The sequence below is a fragment of the Loxodonta africana genome, chromosome 6, assembly GCF_030014295.1.
Source record: "Loxodonta africana isolate mLoxAfr1 chromosome 6, mLoxAfr1.hap2, whole genome shotgun sequence".
Lineage (NCBI taxonomy): Eukaryota > Metazoa > Chordata > Mammalia > Proboscidea > Elephantidae > Loxodonta > Loxodonta africana.
In genome coordinates this window covers 14,913,291-14,929,243 of record NC_087347.1, presented here as the reverse complement: position 1 = coordinate 14,929,243, position 15,953 = coordinate 14,913,291, and the positions used below count along the sequence as shown (strand labels likewise).

Genomic DNA, 15,953 nt, shown 5'->3' with positions numbered 1-15,953 from the left:
GTGGCTGCAACGATGGGCTCAAACATAGCATCAATTATGAGGATGGCTCAGGACCAGGTAGCATTTCATTCTGTTGTACGCAGGGTGGCTATGAGTCGGAACCGACTCGATGCCACCTAACAACAACAGCAAATACTAAATTTTATGAGAAATAAACCCACCAAGTCCTGGGAGCCTTTTACTTCTCCAGACAACTTGAAGTAGGTGCAGTATCCTCCACACATCTTAAGTGTCTTTCTGCTGAGTCAGTGAGCTTTGGGAACGACAGCTGAGGGAAATTCTTTAGATATAAACCCATATATGTAGATTTAATGTTTCTGTTCTTGCTTCTCCTCTGGTCCCCCTGCCCCCGAAAAAGACACTAGAAGATTCTTCTGCATACATCTTAGGTTTATAATGAGTTTGATGACAAATTTTGCCCCATGAAAATCTTCTGTCTTTTGATATTATTTAATGATGCAATTATATTAACTCTGAATGTATGTATCTATATATATATATAGATATCAGAAGATAATTTCTGTGAGTGAACCTCCCAGTTGAAACCGGAAATAATGATAAAAGTGATGGATAAAATATAAAAAGCCCCTCTTTTTCCAAGCAGTCATGAAAGGATTCCACAAAGACCAAAAATGAAGTGAAAGCAGGAATCCTGGGAGATAATGCAAGCACAGAAACCATCTTTACCCCTGGTCATTTTTCGCCAGACTGAAGACCTTGGGTTTTCTCCCTTAAAGAGTGTGCAGGGGCAGAAGATAGGACTCCCTACCGTGGGTAGGCACTAGCTGTACCAGGAGACTGCTTCAGAAAGCTGGGACTCCAAAGGTCTACATCCTCAGTGAAAGGGTGAATGCAAATCACCTTACCACGCAAGAAGCTGACCTTTCTTAGCCTTGCCGTGTATCTAGAAAATAGAAAACCAAACTGGTTGCTGTCTAGTTGATTCTGACTCTTGGCGACCACGTGTGTTTCAGAGTAGAGCTGCTCCATGGAGTTTTTGTGGCTGTGACCTTTCAGAAGCAGATCGCCAGGCCTTTCTTCTGAGGCTCCTCTGGGGAGATTTGAGGCTCCAACCTTTTCCTTAGTAGCCTAATGCTTAGAAAATAGAAGGGCTTGGGTTTAACCCAGACCGTCTAACCCCAAAGCCACAGGTTCTCAATTAAACCATTCTGCCTCCCCTGCAAGGTGTTAATCACCATAAGAAAGTGGCTCTGGCATTGAGAGGGAAGAATTCTCTCCTGGCTAGGGTAGTTAGGAAATACTTCTTAGAGAGATACTTGAGCTGAAATTTGAAATAAGTGTAGAATTTCAACAAGCAGAGAATGAAGAAAAAGATTCCAGGGACAAGGAACAGCATAGGGGCTGGTAATATAGTGATCAGTCCAATGTAGTAATACCCATACAACTAAGCATAAAAACAAGGGTATTATTGTTACACCACTCTCAGAACTCTAAAGTTTATTTTCCTCCTCTAGGAATACTTGTTGAAGCTTTTGCAAGTATTTACACTTTGAGGATAATTTTATGAAAGTAGTATATCAAGAGAGCTTTTCTTCCTTTTCTGCGTGGATGTCTTGTTTTCCAGCTTCTTAACTCTTATTTGACAGTGAACTTGAACTGTTTTTCTAGGTCTCACATTTGGAGAGTTTTCACTTATCATAAATGTCCTGGCACCTAAACTTGTAAATGCATGTCTGTGTGTGTATGTTCTTTTAAATTCTATGTGATGGATGTACAAACAAAAATGCATATGTTATATTGTGACAAGTATGGTAATAGTGGCTTGGGGAGGAAGTGCTGACTTAGTCTATTGGAATCATGCCCTCTGGAAAGGCTTCCTCAAGTAGGACATATGTAAGCTAGACCTTAAGGATACATACACATTCGTGGCAGCGAAGGGAGAGTGTCTTTGTTACAGTAAATGGGTTCGGGAAAAAGGCTTAAGTTCTTGATGTTGCTGATTTATTTGGGAAGCCATAGAGTTGGTATTGTAAATTCTCTCTGGAAACTTGAACCCAGTGAACACTGAAAACGCAAGAATGAAATAAAATGCAGTAGTGATCACGTTGAGAAAATTATAGTTTTCTAGCTTTATCTGTTTTATAATATTTTAATATGGCAAAGACACTTGTGTATCCTATCTTTTAAAGATTGTCATATATAGAAACTAGCTTTTGAAAGATTGTATTTTTTCTAGGGTTTTTTTTAATTATTATTATAAAAATGCAAACATAGGAAAACAGAAAAGTATAATCACAATATACCCATCACCTAAATATAACAATTAACAGGTTTTTGTTGAAATATTTTAAAAACTTGACATTTTCCCCCACGTACATAAATATACATTTCTAAAAAAGGCATTTTCCTCTATTATTATAAAACCATTATCAGACCTAACAAAATTCACAATCATTCCTTAATATCTAGCCCAATTCATGTACAGGTTTCCTCAGTTATCCCCAACAAAGTCTAGATAATAGGTTTGATTGAATCATGTCTCTTTGGTCTTTTAATCTAGAACAGCTCCCTTAACCCACTCCACCTTTTATTTTTCTGTGACATTTTGTTGAAAACAAGGGAGCTGTTACCTCTTTACTCTCAGATAAACCCACCTTTTGGTTTATCTGAGTGCTTCCTCTTCCCTGTATTTCCTGTAAGCTGGGAATTGGTTCTAAAGACTTATATTCAGGATATCCTGAAGTGAAAGTATTTAAAAAACAAACCCATTGTTGTCGAGTCAATTGCAACTCATAACTACCATATAGGACAAAATAGAACTGCCCCATAGGGGAAGTAAATGTATAAAGGACCCTTTTAATGTTAACTCCTACTCATTCTTGTTTGTTCTCTCTCTCTGTGTTTCTCTCCAAACACACACAGAATATAGTTACAAAATTTGAATAGTACACAGTACAGAAAGATACAAAATAAATTGAAAACTTTTCTCCACTTCTCCCCAAAGTCAACCACTGATGACTTTTCGTATAAACCTGTTATGCATATACCAGCATTCTTTATATGTGAAAGATTAATCTTTAAAGCTACCTCTAGGGTGAATTTAAAAGCAACTTTCTATATTAAAATGACTCATGCAGCTTTCTAGATAATGTTCCATTATTATATTTCTAGGAGAGTGTGTTTTAAATGTAATTCTCAGATGACTCAGACACCTCACAATTCCATTTTATTGCCATTACAACTACACGATTTGACTTCTCCGCTTAGAGACTCCTCCACACAGACAGCCAAGGAAACCGATGACTATCTGACTGAGCGCAAACAGAAGCTCAAGAGTCCCAACAAGTAGTAGACCTGTAAATGCTGAGATGTGGATGATCTTGTATTTGTTTTCTGTGGGATTGATGTGCTGGTCATATTTACTCCCGCCACTGGCTGTGTTGGAGTTACTGAGACCAGTAGAAGGTACACAAGAGTCATTAAAAAACCACTGCAGGTCGAAGGATTCTGGATGAATGTTACTGAAAAACAAAAGAAATGAGAAAAAAATAAGATATTCAGGAACATCATCAAAGAAATGCAGTATTGGGCCCAGAAAATAACAAGTATGGTAAAACAGGATGCGCTTTTGAAATATGCCCAGAAAGTAGCTAATTTCTGTGTTTCTCAGCATGTGTCCATATACGCCAATAGTTACAACACTTCTTCTGTTCACTATACGGTGAAGCCTGTGCGAGGCGGAACTCCACGGGCCTGCTTTGTTTTTCCAGGTCTCACAAGGTTTCTGCCATTCACAGGGTGCAATCTAACACTTTCCTGTCGCTTGGTTTAGTGAAAAGTATTGGAGTTTTCCTTCTCTGACAGGTTACCGCCTTACACAGGTTTCAACTCTTGCAGGTTTTACTGTATATACCATCATTCCACAGGCATTTTGATAGTACCAGCTCTTATGTTCGACCATATGAAATTGCTGTTTTGTATTAAAAATGATTGAATATCGACAATTTCATGAGGTTCAACCTATCTATAAAAAAACAAACCCGTTGCCTTTGAGTCGATTCCAACTCATAGCAACCCTATAGGACAGAGTAGAACTGCCCCATAGGGTTTCCAGGCTGCAGCTGGTGGATTCGAACTGCCGACCTTTTGGTTAGCGGCTGTAGCTCTTAACCATTACGCCACCAGGGCTCTGCAGTGAGCTTAGGATCCCTCCATTGTATCTGTTACTGGCTTAGTCTGTCTCCCCAACTAGAATGGAAGTTCCTCGAATGCTTCCATCTCCAGAGCTGAATCCTGCTGCCTAGTATATAGTGGGCCCTTGGTCAGTGAGAACTGAATGTATATATAGCGTCAGTGGTGGAAATCTCTAATCTTACACTTCAGATCTGTCACTAAGTGGGAATTTCCTTTGGTTTTGATTATGAACAACTGCACTATGCACATTTGGGAATTTTTTTTTTTTTAATATATCAAGGTATGGGAAAATGAACAAAGCTTTTTTTTTTGTTCCCCATGTAACTATAAAAGTAAATTCTGGTCATTTTCCAAATGGAGCAACCTATATAGCTTGTAAAATAGATTCTTCTTTTCTTCCAGTTTTACAAATTATGCCCACAGGCAGGCACAGATGCGTCATACCACTTGCCATCAAGTCAGTTCCTACTCACAGTGACCCTAGAGGACAGAGTAGAACTGCCCCATAGGGTTTCCAAAGCGGTAATCTTTATGGAAGCAGACTGACAGGTTTTTCTCCCGCATAGTGGCTTGTGGGTTCAAGCTGCCGACCTTTCGGTTAGCAGCAGCGCGTTTATCCACTGCTGCACTGAGGCTCCTTTTAGGCTCATCTTACAGGATTGAACAAAACCATTTATATATGTGAACCTTAATGAAATTATTCAGCTCGAAAGTGAGCAAGAAGATGGGGTATGCGTGACAAAGTTCCTCAGTGTTATTTGTTATTGCATGCCTAAAATGTGTGGCTCAGAGTGCCATGTGCATAGAATATTTGTGGTATGTTTGCATTGAATTCTTTGGCTGGTTTGTTTCTTTTAGAGCGTACAGACAAGGCTCTAGATTTAATTTATTCAGCGTGTTTTTATTGTTTTTCTTTTTTAATTATAAAGGTAATATATGCTTATGGTTTACAAATTTAATTCCAAAGTGTAGAGACTAAATGTTCCTTTCACTCCCTCAGAGTACTCCCCATAACCATTCTCCAAGGATGTAAGTTAAGTTTCTGGCATGTATTTCTGGATTTTTTTTTAAATATATATTCATGTTATGGATTGAATTGCATCCCCCCAAAATGTGTGTCAACTTGGCTAGACCATAATTCTCAGTATTGTGTGATTGTCCACGATTTTGTCATCTACTGTGATTTCCCTATGTGTTGTAAATCCTACCTCTATGATGTTAACGAGGCAGGATTAGAAGCAGTTGTATTCATGAGACAGGAGTCAACCTACAAGATTAGGTTGTATCTTGAGTCAGTCTCTTGCGATATAAAAGAGAGGCGAATGGAGAGATGGGGGACCTCATTACCACCAAGCAAAAAGAGCTAGGAGCATGTGCTTCCTTTGGACCCAGGGCCCCTGTGCTGGGAAGCTCCTAGACCGGGGAAGATTGATTACAAAGACCTTACCCTGGAGCTGACAGAAAAAGCCCTTCTCTGGAGCTGACACCCTGAATTGGGACTTCTAGCCTCCTAGACTGTGAGAGAATAAATTTCTGTTTGTTAAAGCCACCCACTTGTGGTATTTCTATTATAACAGCATTATATAACTAAGACAATACACATATACAGTAAAACCTGCAAATGTTGGAACTTGTGTAAGGCAGAAACCTGTTAGAAAAGGAAAACTCAAGTATTTTCCACTAATAGAGATCAATAGAAAAGTGGTAAGACAGCAGCCTGTTAAAGGCAAAAAATTTGTGAGACCCGGAAAAATAAGGCAGTTGCATCAAATTCCAGCTCTCACAGGTGTAACTGTATAACTATAGATTTTTAAAAGACAAGCATAAGCTATCGAGAACAACTAATCCTTTTAGACCAGGCCATACCTAGGGCATTCCGATTGTACCAATTTATCCATTTCCACATGAGATTGTACACATCAGGGCTAATGTGCTAAATGCCTACAGATCTGTTTGTCCCAGTAGTTTCATGAAAGAAAAACATGGCACGGTGTCATCACACTGTTCTAATCGAGCTAGCTACAGCTGTGTGAACAGTAAGACGATCTGTGAAAATCAGGTGACTCACCTTAAGTTTTTCCAGGAAAATTGGCAACTGAAAGTGCTGTTGCCTGGAGAGTTACAAAAGAGAGGTCCTTCAGAGAGAGCCTGGGTGGATACCAGTATACAGTACACGGCACCAACAACTGTGACGACATTCAAAAGCGACGAAAGAAACATCTGCAAGATAGAGTGGAACCATTTGCGGACGTTCTTTGGTAAGTTCGTGGTCTTTTCTAGCTTCAGCAGCTCGTGTAGCATTTTTAATCAACCACCACCACTCCAGTCCCCCTGCAGTCCTAGGTCTTGAGATTACAGTTTGATTAGGCGTGAAAGAAGACAGAGAGCAAAGTCTCTGCCCCTTGGTTAAGCTCACTGAAGGAGCTGGGCTTGCTTACTCTCTGAAAAATCTGAATTTCTATAATAAATGTCCATTTCAGCTGACCCCTGAGGTCTGGTTCCTCCTCCATATTCTGTGTACTTCCGGCTTCATGGAACCTTGACTAGATCTCAGATGGATGTCTGGTCTCTCGACTCCGAAATCTATCATCAGAGTTTGACCTGATGCTGTAAGTGGTCAGTGTCTGGGATCCCGCAGTGGACAGTCAACAGTGCCATGTTTGAGCAGGGTGCTGGATTTGCATAGAAGTCCACTTACCAGCTGTGCTACACGAGCAAGTTCTGAGGATTAATTTCTTTGTCAATAAAACAGATAATATTTTCCACTCAAGAACTTCGAAAGAATTAAAAGCACATTTGAAAGTGTTCTGAGCGGAGTGACACTTAAATGCTCAATAAATGTTAATTTCCTGACTTGTAACAAAGTCACAACTTTGTATATAGTAGGTACTTTTTTTTGGTCCTAAGGTCCCTGGGTGGTGCAAATAGTTGGCCACCTAGGCCAACCTAAAGGGTGGCAGTTTGAACTCACCCCCAGAGCACTACAGAAGAAAGGCCTGGCCACCTGCCTCCATAAAGATTACAGACAAGAAAACCCTATACAGCAATTCTACTCTGGAACACGTGGGGTCACCATGAGTCGGAATTGACTCAATGGCAAAGGGTTTGGTTTTTGGGGTTTTTTAGGTACTGTACTAAATGTTTGCAAAAATAACTGGTCTCTCCTTTAAGTTAACTGGATAAGAACAATTATCATTCTGACCCTGACAAACTGATCTCTCATATGTATGAGAGAACTGAGGACACATTTCCCCAACGTGTTTATACACTCCACAAAACTTAACAAAGTTTGAGTATTGTGAACTTGATGAGGAGCCCTGGTGATGCAGCTGGTAAAGTGCTCAGTTGCTGACCAAAAGGTCAGTAGTTCAAACCCACCAGTGGCTCCTTGAGAAAAAGATGCGGCAGTCTGCTTCCATAAAGATGTACAGCCTTGGGAATCCTATGGGGCAGTTCTACTCTGTCCTATAGGGTCGCTCTGAGTCGAAATGGACTTGAGGACAGTAGATTTGGGGAAATTGATGGCTGGGAGTGTAACTTATAAATCATCTCGCTTTGAAAGCCTTTGATTGGTGAAACTGAAGATTGAGGAAGGGACTGAAGGCTGGCTCCAAAGCTAAATTTTTATCGCAGGGTGGACCTCACTTTCCATATTATCATATAATTATCCCAGATAGCAATGTGTCTCTAAGACTGTGGCTCTGCCTCTGTAGATACTGATGACTCAGGGTGGCTTTGCTCAGATGTCGATACTCCTGCTCCCACACCAATTGCTCCATACTCACTCCGGTTTTATTGTTGCAGCATGCTCTTTTTCTTGCTGCCAAGGACATTGTTGTTGCTGGAATGACCTGGAAATGACATTAACAGGACAGATGAGTATAATTATTTCTCATCAGCTGAAAGAGCTGTCTTCTAGACCGTCTTACCACCAGTTCTGGGAAATCGAGTCTCACAGAGCAGAAAGAAGATTTGGCAATGTTCTTGATCTCGTGAACCCTGTCATCCCAATCTCAACCATAAAGATTAAAGGGGGAGGGGGAAGGCATTCAAGATAGCCATTTTGAATTCTTCCATCTACTTTCTAGTTTAGCCTGGGTCATCTTCAGAGAGACTTGCATTTTATATATATTAAAAAAAAAAAAACACATTGCCATCTAGTCGATTCTGACTCGTAGTGATCCTGTAGGACAGAGTAGAAATGCCGCGTAGAGTTTCCTAGGAGTGCCTGGTGGATTCAAACTTCCGACCTTTTTGGTAGCAGCTGTAGCTCTTAACCACTATACCACCAGGGGTTCCTTATATAGATTAGGGTGAGTTTTTTTTTTTTTTAAGGACTATTTCTGAAAGAATTGGTTGCATCATTCAATATTCACTTTTTTTTTTTAAGTTACAACAACCTGTAACCACTAACCCAGTTGCCCAAGAATTGTATGAATTTGGCAAGCCACCAGAAAAGAAACTAATGATCTTGTTTGCGTGGCAGTTGGGAGCTGGTAATTCTGTCCCAACCCCTCTCTCACTTCCCTGAGTTGCTTCTCACTCCCCAGGTCACTGGCATCTTGCTAGTTCTCCAAGTCTATACCATCTGAGAATTAATTTTGGATCAACATTCTCCTTTCTGCTCCTATATCCATGATGTGTAATGATCTCACTTTATGCTTAGGTTCAGAAATCTCACGTATACTGCATTCTGTGTTAAGGGAAATAGCGCACAGGAAAGCTGTAAGAAATGACTCCGTATTCTCAGGACTTAGGTTTAAATTTTTAGGAACATCTAGTCAGCAGCTATGGCTAAAAGATTCTTCCTGGAAAAAGTTTTTTTTTATCATTAAAGAGTGGAATGTAAATTACTTCCTTCCACTTAAGAAATTTTAGGCATAAGGTTTTTTTGGGGTTTTTTTTGGCCATCTCAGCACAGCTTTCCCTCAGTCATTCTCTTGTCTTGTTTTCTAACATTTTACTGATCTCTAGCTACATGCCAAAAATTGTTATAAGTTCTTTACATGTTTTAGCTCATTCCAGCCTCATCATAATCCTATGAGGTAGATGCTATTATCATCATCCCCATTTTACCAACAAGAAAACTGAGGCACAGAAAGTTTGAATAACTTGCCTGCGAATGTGGAAGAGTTGGGGTTCAAAGCTAGGTAGTTGGGCTCCAGAACCCAGACTCTTAACCATTATCCACACTGGCTTAGTTCCTGTAATTCTCATCTATTCCTGCATAGAGTGTATTCATCATCACCGCCCCCTGACCCTTGCTCATTGCATTGTCCCACTAAGCTCCTTCCCTGGCTCTTTTTCCCAAAGCAACATCAGCCATTGTTCTTTCAGACCAGGTTCAAGGTTTACACTATACAAGGTAGCTTTCCTAACAAACTTGACTCACTCTGATCATGCTGTGACTCTATGTCACTTTGGTAGAACATTTTGTATTGTTATCAAGCTTTGCTTATGTATTGACTTGAATACCAACCCCTTCTAATTCAGAGGTCACATGTATGTATGGCAGCCCAGCCACTCTGGGGCATGGCTGAGAACCCAGAAGAAAAGGAAGAAAGGAACTTTTAGCCCCTAGAGTAATGTCACAGTTCATGTACTCCACCTATTTTGTGGTACTCAAAAGCTATACTATCTCTTCAGCTTAAGGAGCAAGTAATTTAGAACAGGAATTGGTAAACTACGGCCTACAATCTAAATCTGGCCTGCCATCTGTTTTTATTTTAATAAAGTTTTATTGGAACATAACTGTGCCCATTAGTTTCCATATTGTCCATGGTTGCTTTCATGCAACAACAGTAGAGTTGACTAGTTACAGGAGACTGTTTGGCTCTCAAAGCCTCAAATATTCACTGTCTGGCTCTTTATAGACAGAGTTTGCCAACCCATGACTTATAAAATAAATGAATCTTTTAAAAGAGCAGCATTAAATCACAAATCATCTTATTGATGAAAGTTGAGCTTTGCTAACTTTCTTGAGGATTTTGAAGATGCTAAATATTTACTTCCATGGTTCTCTTCCCTTACAAATGGGTTTTAGAAAGTAACAGTACAGCATATGAATCACCACCCGATTTACCTCATGGCATATTAACTCACCTTTGCTACAGCATTAGGGGTTACTTGATTATTCTGTTTCAACTGTTTTGCCCCATTCAGAGCTTTGGAAATTGGAGGGGCTTTTTATGGGAGGACATTAAAATGTAAAGCAGTGTGTATGTTTTGACTGAATTATAGCATAAGAGTTTTTGTGAAATTAAAAGTCATGCTAGTTTTTTTTTTTTTTTAAGAAAAGAAATATTTTTCCTTTGTCTTTACAGAAACTGATACTTTTACCCAGAGTTTTAAAAGTAAGGTATCTGATTTTACAAATGACTACAGAAGAAACTTCAGAGCCCTGGTGGTATAGTGGTTAAGAGCTGGGCTGCTAACCAAAGGGTCTGCAGTTCAAATCCATCAGCTGCTCCTTGGAAACCCTATGGGGCAGTTCCACTCTGCCCTATAGGGTCGCTATAAGTTGGAACTAACTCAATACCACCTAACAACAACACCAACAGAAGAGATGTAGCTTACTAAAACTCAGGGCTAGAATTCAGATTTTTGGGAGTCCTCTAAACACTTCACCATGAAAGAAGTACAAACACCAGAAAAAAAAAAAAAATGTTACCTTTGAGCCAATTCCTACTCATAGTGACCGTACAGGACAGAGCAGAACTGCCCTGTAGAGTTTCCAAGGAGAGGCTGGTGGATTCGAACTGCTGACCTTTTGGTTAGCAGCCACACTCTTAACCATTGCGCCACCAGGGCTCCAACATATAATAATTACATTTTGTAAATGCCTGTTATATATAATATCTTGTAATTTGCTTACCTTTGAACAATTTGTTCTCTGTTGAGACTTTAATAATTTTTGATGAATTACCATTATGTAATAAATAAAATCAATGACTATATATGATTTAGATCAGACTTACAATTAACTTCATATAAGATAAAATGGTCCTTTGGCTTATTTTTTTAGAGAAAATGCTTCAATGTTTTTTTATATACTTGGAAAAATAACACGTGTATTGATTTTTCCATTTAGCAGATAGTAGGTTAAAGAGGATAACATTTTTACCCTTAGTCATGGCTTCAAAAGATGAAAACGTTCACCTTTGTTTTGGGTAAGTCATAAAACCATAAAATGAGTGCATTTCATGAAGTAATCAGTAACAAATTCCGTATTTGTATTGCTGCAAAATCCCTTGTTTTTTAAGTAACACTAATTTTAAAATGTTACAGCAATTTTGGAAAGATTCCAAGAACTATGACCGAAGTACTTATTATAGGCAGTGATTTCTTCTTACTTATTAGTGTTTCTGTATATTTACAAGTATATTAAGAGTTCAACTGAGTCAATAGACTGACAAATGTTATAAAGGACACCATTCCCTCTTGAGAAGGATACTCGTCCACATCCTATATGTAGCTGAAGAGCATGAAAATACACCTGTGTGTGAGCCCTTCTACCCATCTGTGTGCTTGTGGACACCCTCTAGAGCTGGAGGTTCTATCTATAAACTGCCTATTGGACATTTCTAAAGGTGTTTGATGTTCTCATGTCATTAGATAATGTTGAGTAATAAAGATAGCCTGGTATTGATACCTTCCGTTAATGCTGATTGGGGGTAATTTAGCCATGGAACAAGGAAGTTCAGGTTCCCTGTGAAACTCTGTCACAGGTTTATGTGCCTTTCTGTGCGTCAGTTTCCTGGTCACTGAGATTTATTGGTTGTGTCTGTCTCCACTGTGAGCTGAAACAGGTATGGAGGATTATGGCAGCAATGCTGATAGAAAATAGAATTTTGGAGTCAGATAAATCCAGAGTTGGGTTTCCCACCTACTGTGTGACCTCGTTAACATTCCTCACCCCCCATTTGCTGGTCTATAAAGCACAAGCCATAGGATCTGCGCAGCAAGATGATTATATAAGAGTAGATAACAGTGTAAAGTCTGGATCCAATAGCTGGCCCATAGCAAGTGGTCAGTAAATGGAAGATTTCTGCACTTTCTCTGTCTTTCTGGCCTCTTCCCCACCTCCCCAAAGACAATACAGGGAGTGTAGGTGTATGCCATCATCATCTCAGACTCCTTTGATGTCTAATGGACTATGTATAGTCAAAAAATGTATATATATATATATATATTAACTCTGATGGGCTTTGTGGCAAAGCCAATTTATATCTAGAGCTACATGAGTGGATTGTTTTAACTTAGGAACTTTTAGGACCTTCATGGAAATTGCCATCACTATGTTATATTTAACTAGCTGCTCCTGGCTTCTGGTCTAAGCAGAGGCAGACAAGGCTGTCGCTACTCAAGTGGAGAGAAGCCTTCCCCGAGGGAAGAAAATATCCCCAAGGGATTTGCAGTTGCATTACACTGTTGAGCAACATGCTTTCTCTCCTCTTAGAACTTTCGGGGCAGTCTGAAGAAATAGCCCAAACCTTTCCACAAGCTTTCCCTTTGAGTAACTCTTTCTACCCGAAGCAGGGTGAATAGATTCCTCATGGTCTTAAAGGAAAAGAAACCACCAAATTTGGGGGAATGGTTCCTGGAATGGCTTTTTGAAGCCAGACTGGTCTCAAGTTCAGCGTACCAGCCAAAGGACAATTTTTTTATCTAAAGTTGAATGTGGTGATCTAAGAGTATTTATATATAAGTCTGGAGATAAGGACAGCAGCAGTAACTGCTTATTATAAGTGTTAGTGATGAAGGTAGAAAACTGTGTCCTGAGTTTCTTTGTCACCTCCATGTTTCATCATCTCTAAAACACTTTGATAATACCAGTCATTGTAGCTAATACACACATGCATCCAGAAAAAAAGAGTAATTTCTGTGGCATTAACCAGACCCCCTGAGGTAGCACCAAGTGATCTAACAAACAAAAGCTCCCCATTTTACAACTGTGGAAATACAATCACAGGATAAGTGATTTGCTCATGATGATATATTGGAGATAGAACTAGGGCTGAGGTATTCTGCCAGGTCCTAAAATATTATTAATTCCACTACATAAGCGAGTAAGCGAGTCTACTGCATCTGAAGGCCTGGCAATTAATTATTGCAAGTGCCTCCAGTGATTCATAACCAGGTATATCGGGGAGTTGTGTATGACATTACTTTGCTGCAGACATCGACAAAGGTAAACCTAGTAATAATCATCAAACTATTAAACAAGCACCATGCTGTTCTGAGTCAAAGATCTGAGCCAGAAAGTCCTGGAGATCAGAGAACCAGGGTTTCAAGTCCCAAATCGCTTAGACCGGTCCCCTGTGGGTGCAGGCCTATGCCACATTCATGCTTCATAGTTATCATCATCCAGGGTGTTCATCATGCATGGGGATGTTTCTTCCCACTCCTATTGGGCAACTTCCCTCCTAATGCCTTCCGTGTAAATGTTGAGAGACGGGTATTGGCCATTGGAAAGTTGAAGAGCAGTCCAACATGTGGAGAAATGTGATAGATAATCAACCAATTTTTACCAGTCTACCAATTTATTTTTTGCCCAGGCTCCCTAGACTGTAATACATAGTTTAAATTACCATTCTTCATTGACAACCAATATAAATTAATACCACGCCACTGCTTCTCACTGTATAGCTACTAACAGCTACGTAACTGCAAGGCTGGAAGATGGTCTTTAGGAGTTTGATAAAATAGGCAGGCCCTTCTCCAAATCAATCCAAATAAATATTACTCACCATCGCACCTGCTCCTATAATTCCTGGGAACCACCACTCAAAGCAAGAGATAGGGTTTTGAAGGAGTTGGGCTTCATCCACCAAGCTGACAATCAGAGGTACTGCATTGAGAACTATACCTAAAAGAAGTAGAACCAGCAGGCTGAATCCATTGCAGAACGTCCATCCTTCACAGCAGGTCATGGTCTCTTCCGATTCAATAAGAAACCCTGTCAAAGTGGCTATGTGCGTGAGGCACCGTCTTGCCTTTTATCCGGAGCCTTCTGGTTAAAGTTTAGCACTTACGAAAAATGAATCACAGAAAATAGTTCAGAGTCCACTGGGGCAGGACGTTATGACAACTGTTACGGGAACTAATGATAATTTTATAATGTGATAGAGGAGAAAGGAAGGTGGGGGAAAAGTCTATGGAGCTGTTAGATAAATTTACACGTGAAAATAGATGAAAACTAAAAAGAAGGGGAAAGGGGCTTACAGAGAAAGATACACTCCTATTTTACTAGCATGCCTTATGAAAAAAGAATATCCGCTTACTATAAACTATTCATATTATTACCAGTTATGGAAATTCCTTCAAGGTCCCTGAGTAGCACAAACTGTTTGCTCTCATCTACTAACCTAAAGGTTGGCAGTTCAAACCCACCCAGCAGTGCTTTAGAAGAAAGGCCTGGTAATCTGTTTCTATTAAAGATAATAGCCATGAAAACCCTACAGAACAGTTCTACTGTGTAACAGCAGATGCGGTCACCACGAGTGGTAATCGACTTGGCAGCAACAGGTTTTTTTATGGAAATTCGTTATTGTTGAAATTGTTCAACAAGAAAATGAACATATTTGAGTTTGGGGGAAAAATATTTACTGCACATGTTCTTGATTAATCGGAATATTCGGATTCATTGCTCTGACAGGAATCACAGTAGAGGGTCCCAGACAGAGCTGGAGAAAAATGTAGAACAAAATTCAAACTCACAAAAAACAGACCACACTTACTGGCCAGACAGAGACTGGAGAAACCCGGAGAGCATGGGCCCTGGACACCCTTTTAACTCAGTACTGAATTCACCTGCAGCCAAAGATTAGGCCCATAAACAACAATACGTGTAGCTCAACCCCATATGCAAGACTAAACATGCACACCAGCCCAGGGCAAGGACAGGAGGACAGGAAAGGTGGGCAAATGGAAATGGGGAACCCAAGGTTGAGAAAGGGAGAGTGTTGACACATGGCAGGGTTGACAACCAATGTCATAAAACAATATGTGTATTGTTTAATGAGAAACTAATTTGCTCTGAAACCTTCATCTAAAGCATAATTTTAAATAATTAGGATTCAGTTTCAGGTTTTAGGATTCAGTAAACATTCGATAAAATATTTTTAATGTCATATTACCATACTTTTAAGTACAACTACTACACCTTCTACATTTGCCAATCCTGCCCTCTACCTGCAAGGTATTTTCATAAGAACACTATGCTAATTTTTTACAGCAATATCTTAAAGAAAAAATTGGCGTAGTGTTGATTATGAAAATACCTTGGGGGGGGCATGTTGATAAACAAAGTTAGAAGGTGCATGTTATTTGCGTAAAAATAGAGTATTCCAGTCTTGTAAACTAATCCATTTAGGGATAGCCCACCTAAGACTTGTGGGAGGTTTGGCCAATGTTGCCAGGCTGAAAGTGATCGGCAATGAAAACCAGAATGAAAGTTAGGAATAAGAGAGAGACTGGAGGGGAAATTATTGTGTCTTAACCATCTTTTACTCTTGAGTGCTTACTTGGCCATGTACAGTAAGTACATTTCTGGAACATGGTTCTTTGTTGTCTCTACTAGTTTGTGAGATCTTCAAGAAATTGTTCTATCCGGTGGGATTGGCTTTAAAATGAAAAAGTTACCACTTAGGCTAAAAGGTCATATAGATCAAAACGGGGGCTTTACTCATGGTAGTTATTACGAGGACCACTTGAAGCCACCAGGTAAAAGAATGTAACGAGCCATATACTGGCCCTTCATATTTTTGTGCAGATATGACACGCATCACTTCTATTCA

At 39.7% G+C, this 15,953-nt stretch overlaps 1 protein-coding gene across 1 annotated transcript; it reads right to left on the bottom strand.

The window, feature by feature from the left end:
* Positions 1-1,741: 1,741 nt before the first annotated feature.
* Positions 1,742-14,672, bottom strand: TM4SF20 (transmembrane 4 L six family member 20). The gene is made up of 4 exons (XM_003417922.3): positions 13,905-14,672; positions 7,941-8,006; positions 6,224-6,375; positions 1,742-3,482 (listed from the first exon to the last, which is right to left on the bottom strand). Exons 1-4 carry the CDS (start codon positions 14,085-14,087, stop codon positions 3,203-3,205), a joined length of 681 nt encoding a protein of 226 aa, XP_003417970.2. The 5' UTR covers positions 14,088-14,672; the 3' UTR covers positions 1,742-3,202.
* Between the last annotated feature and the right edge of the window lie 1,281 nt (positions 14,673-15,953).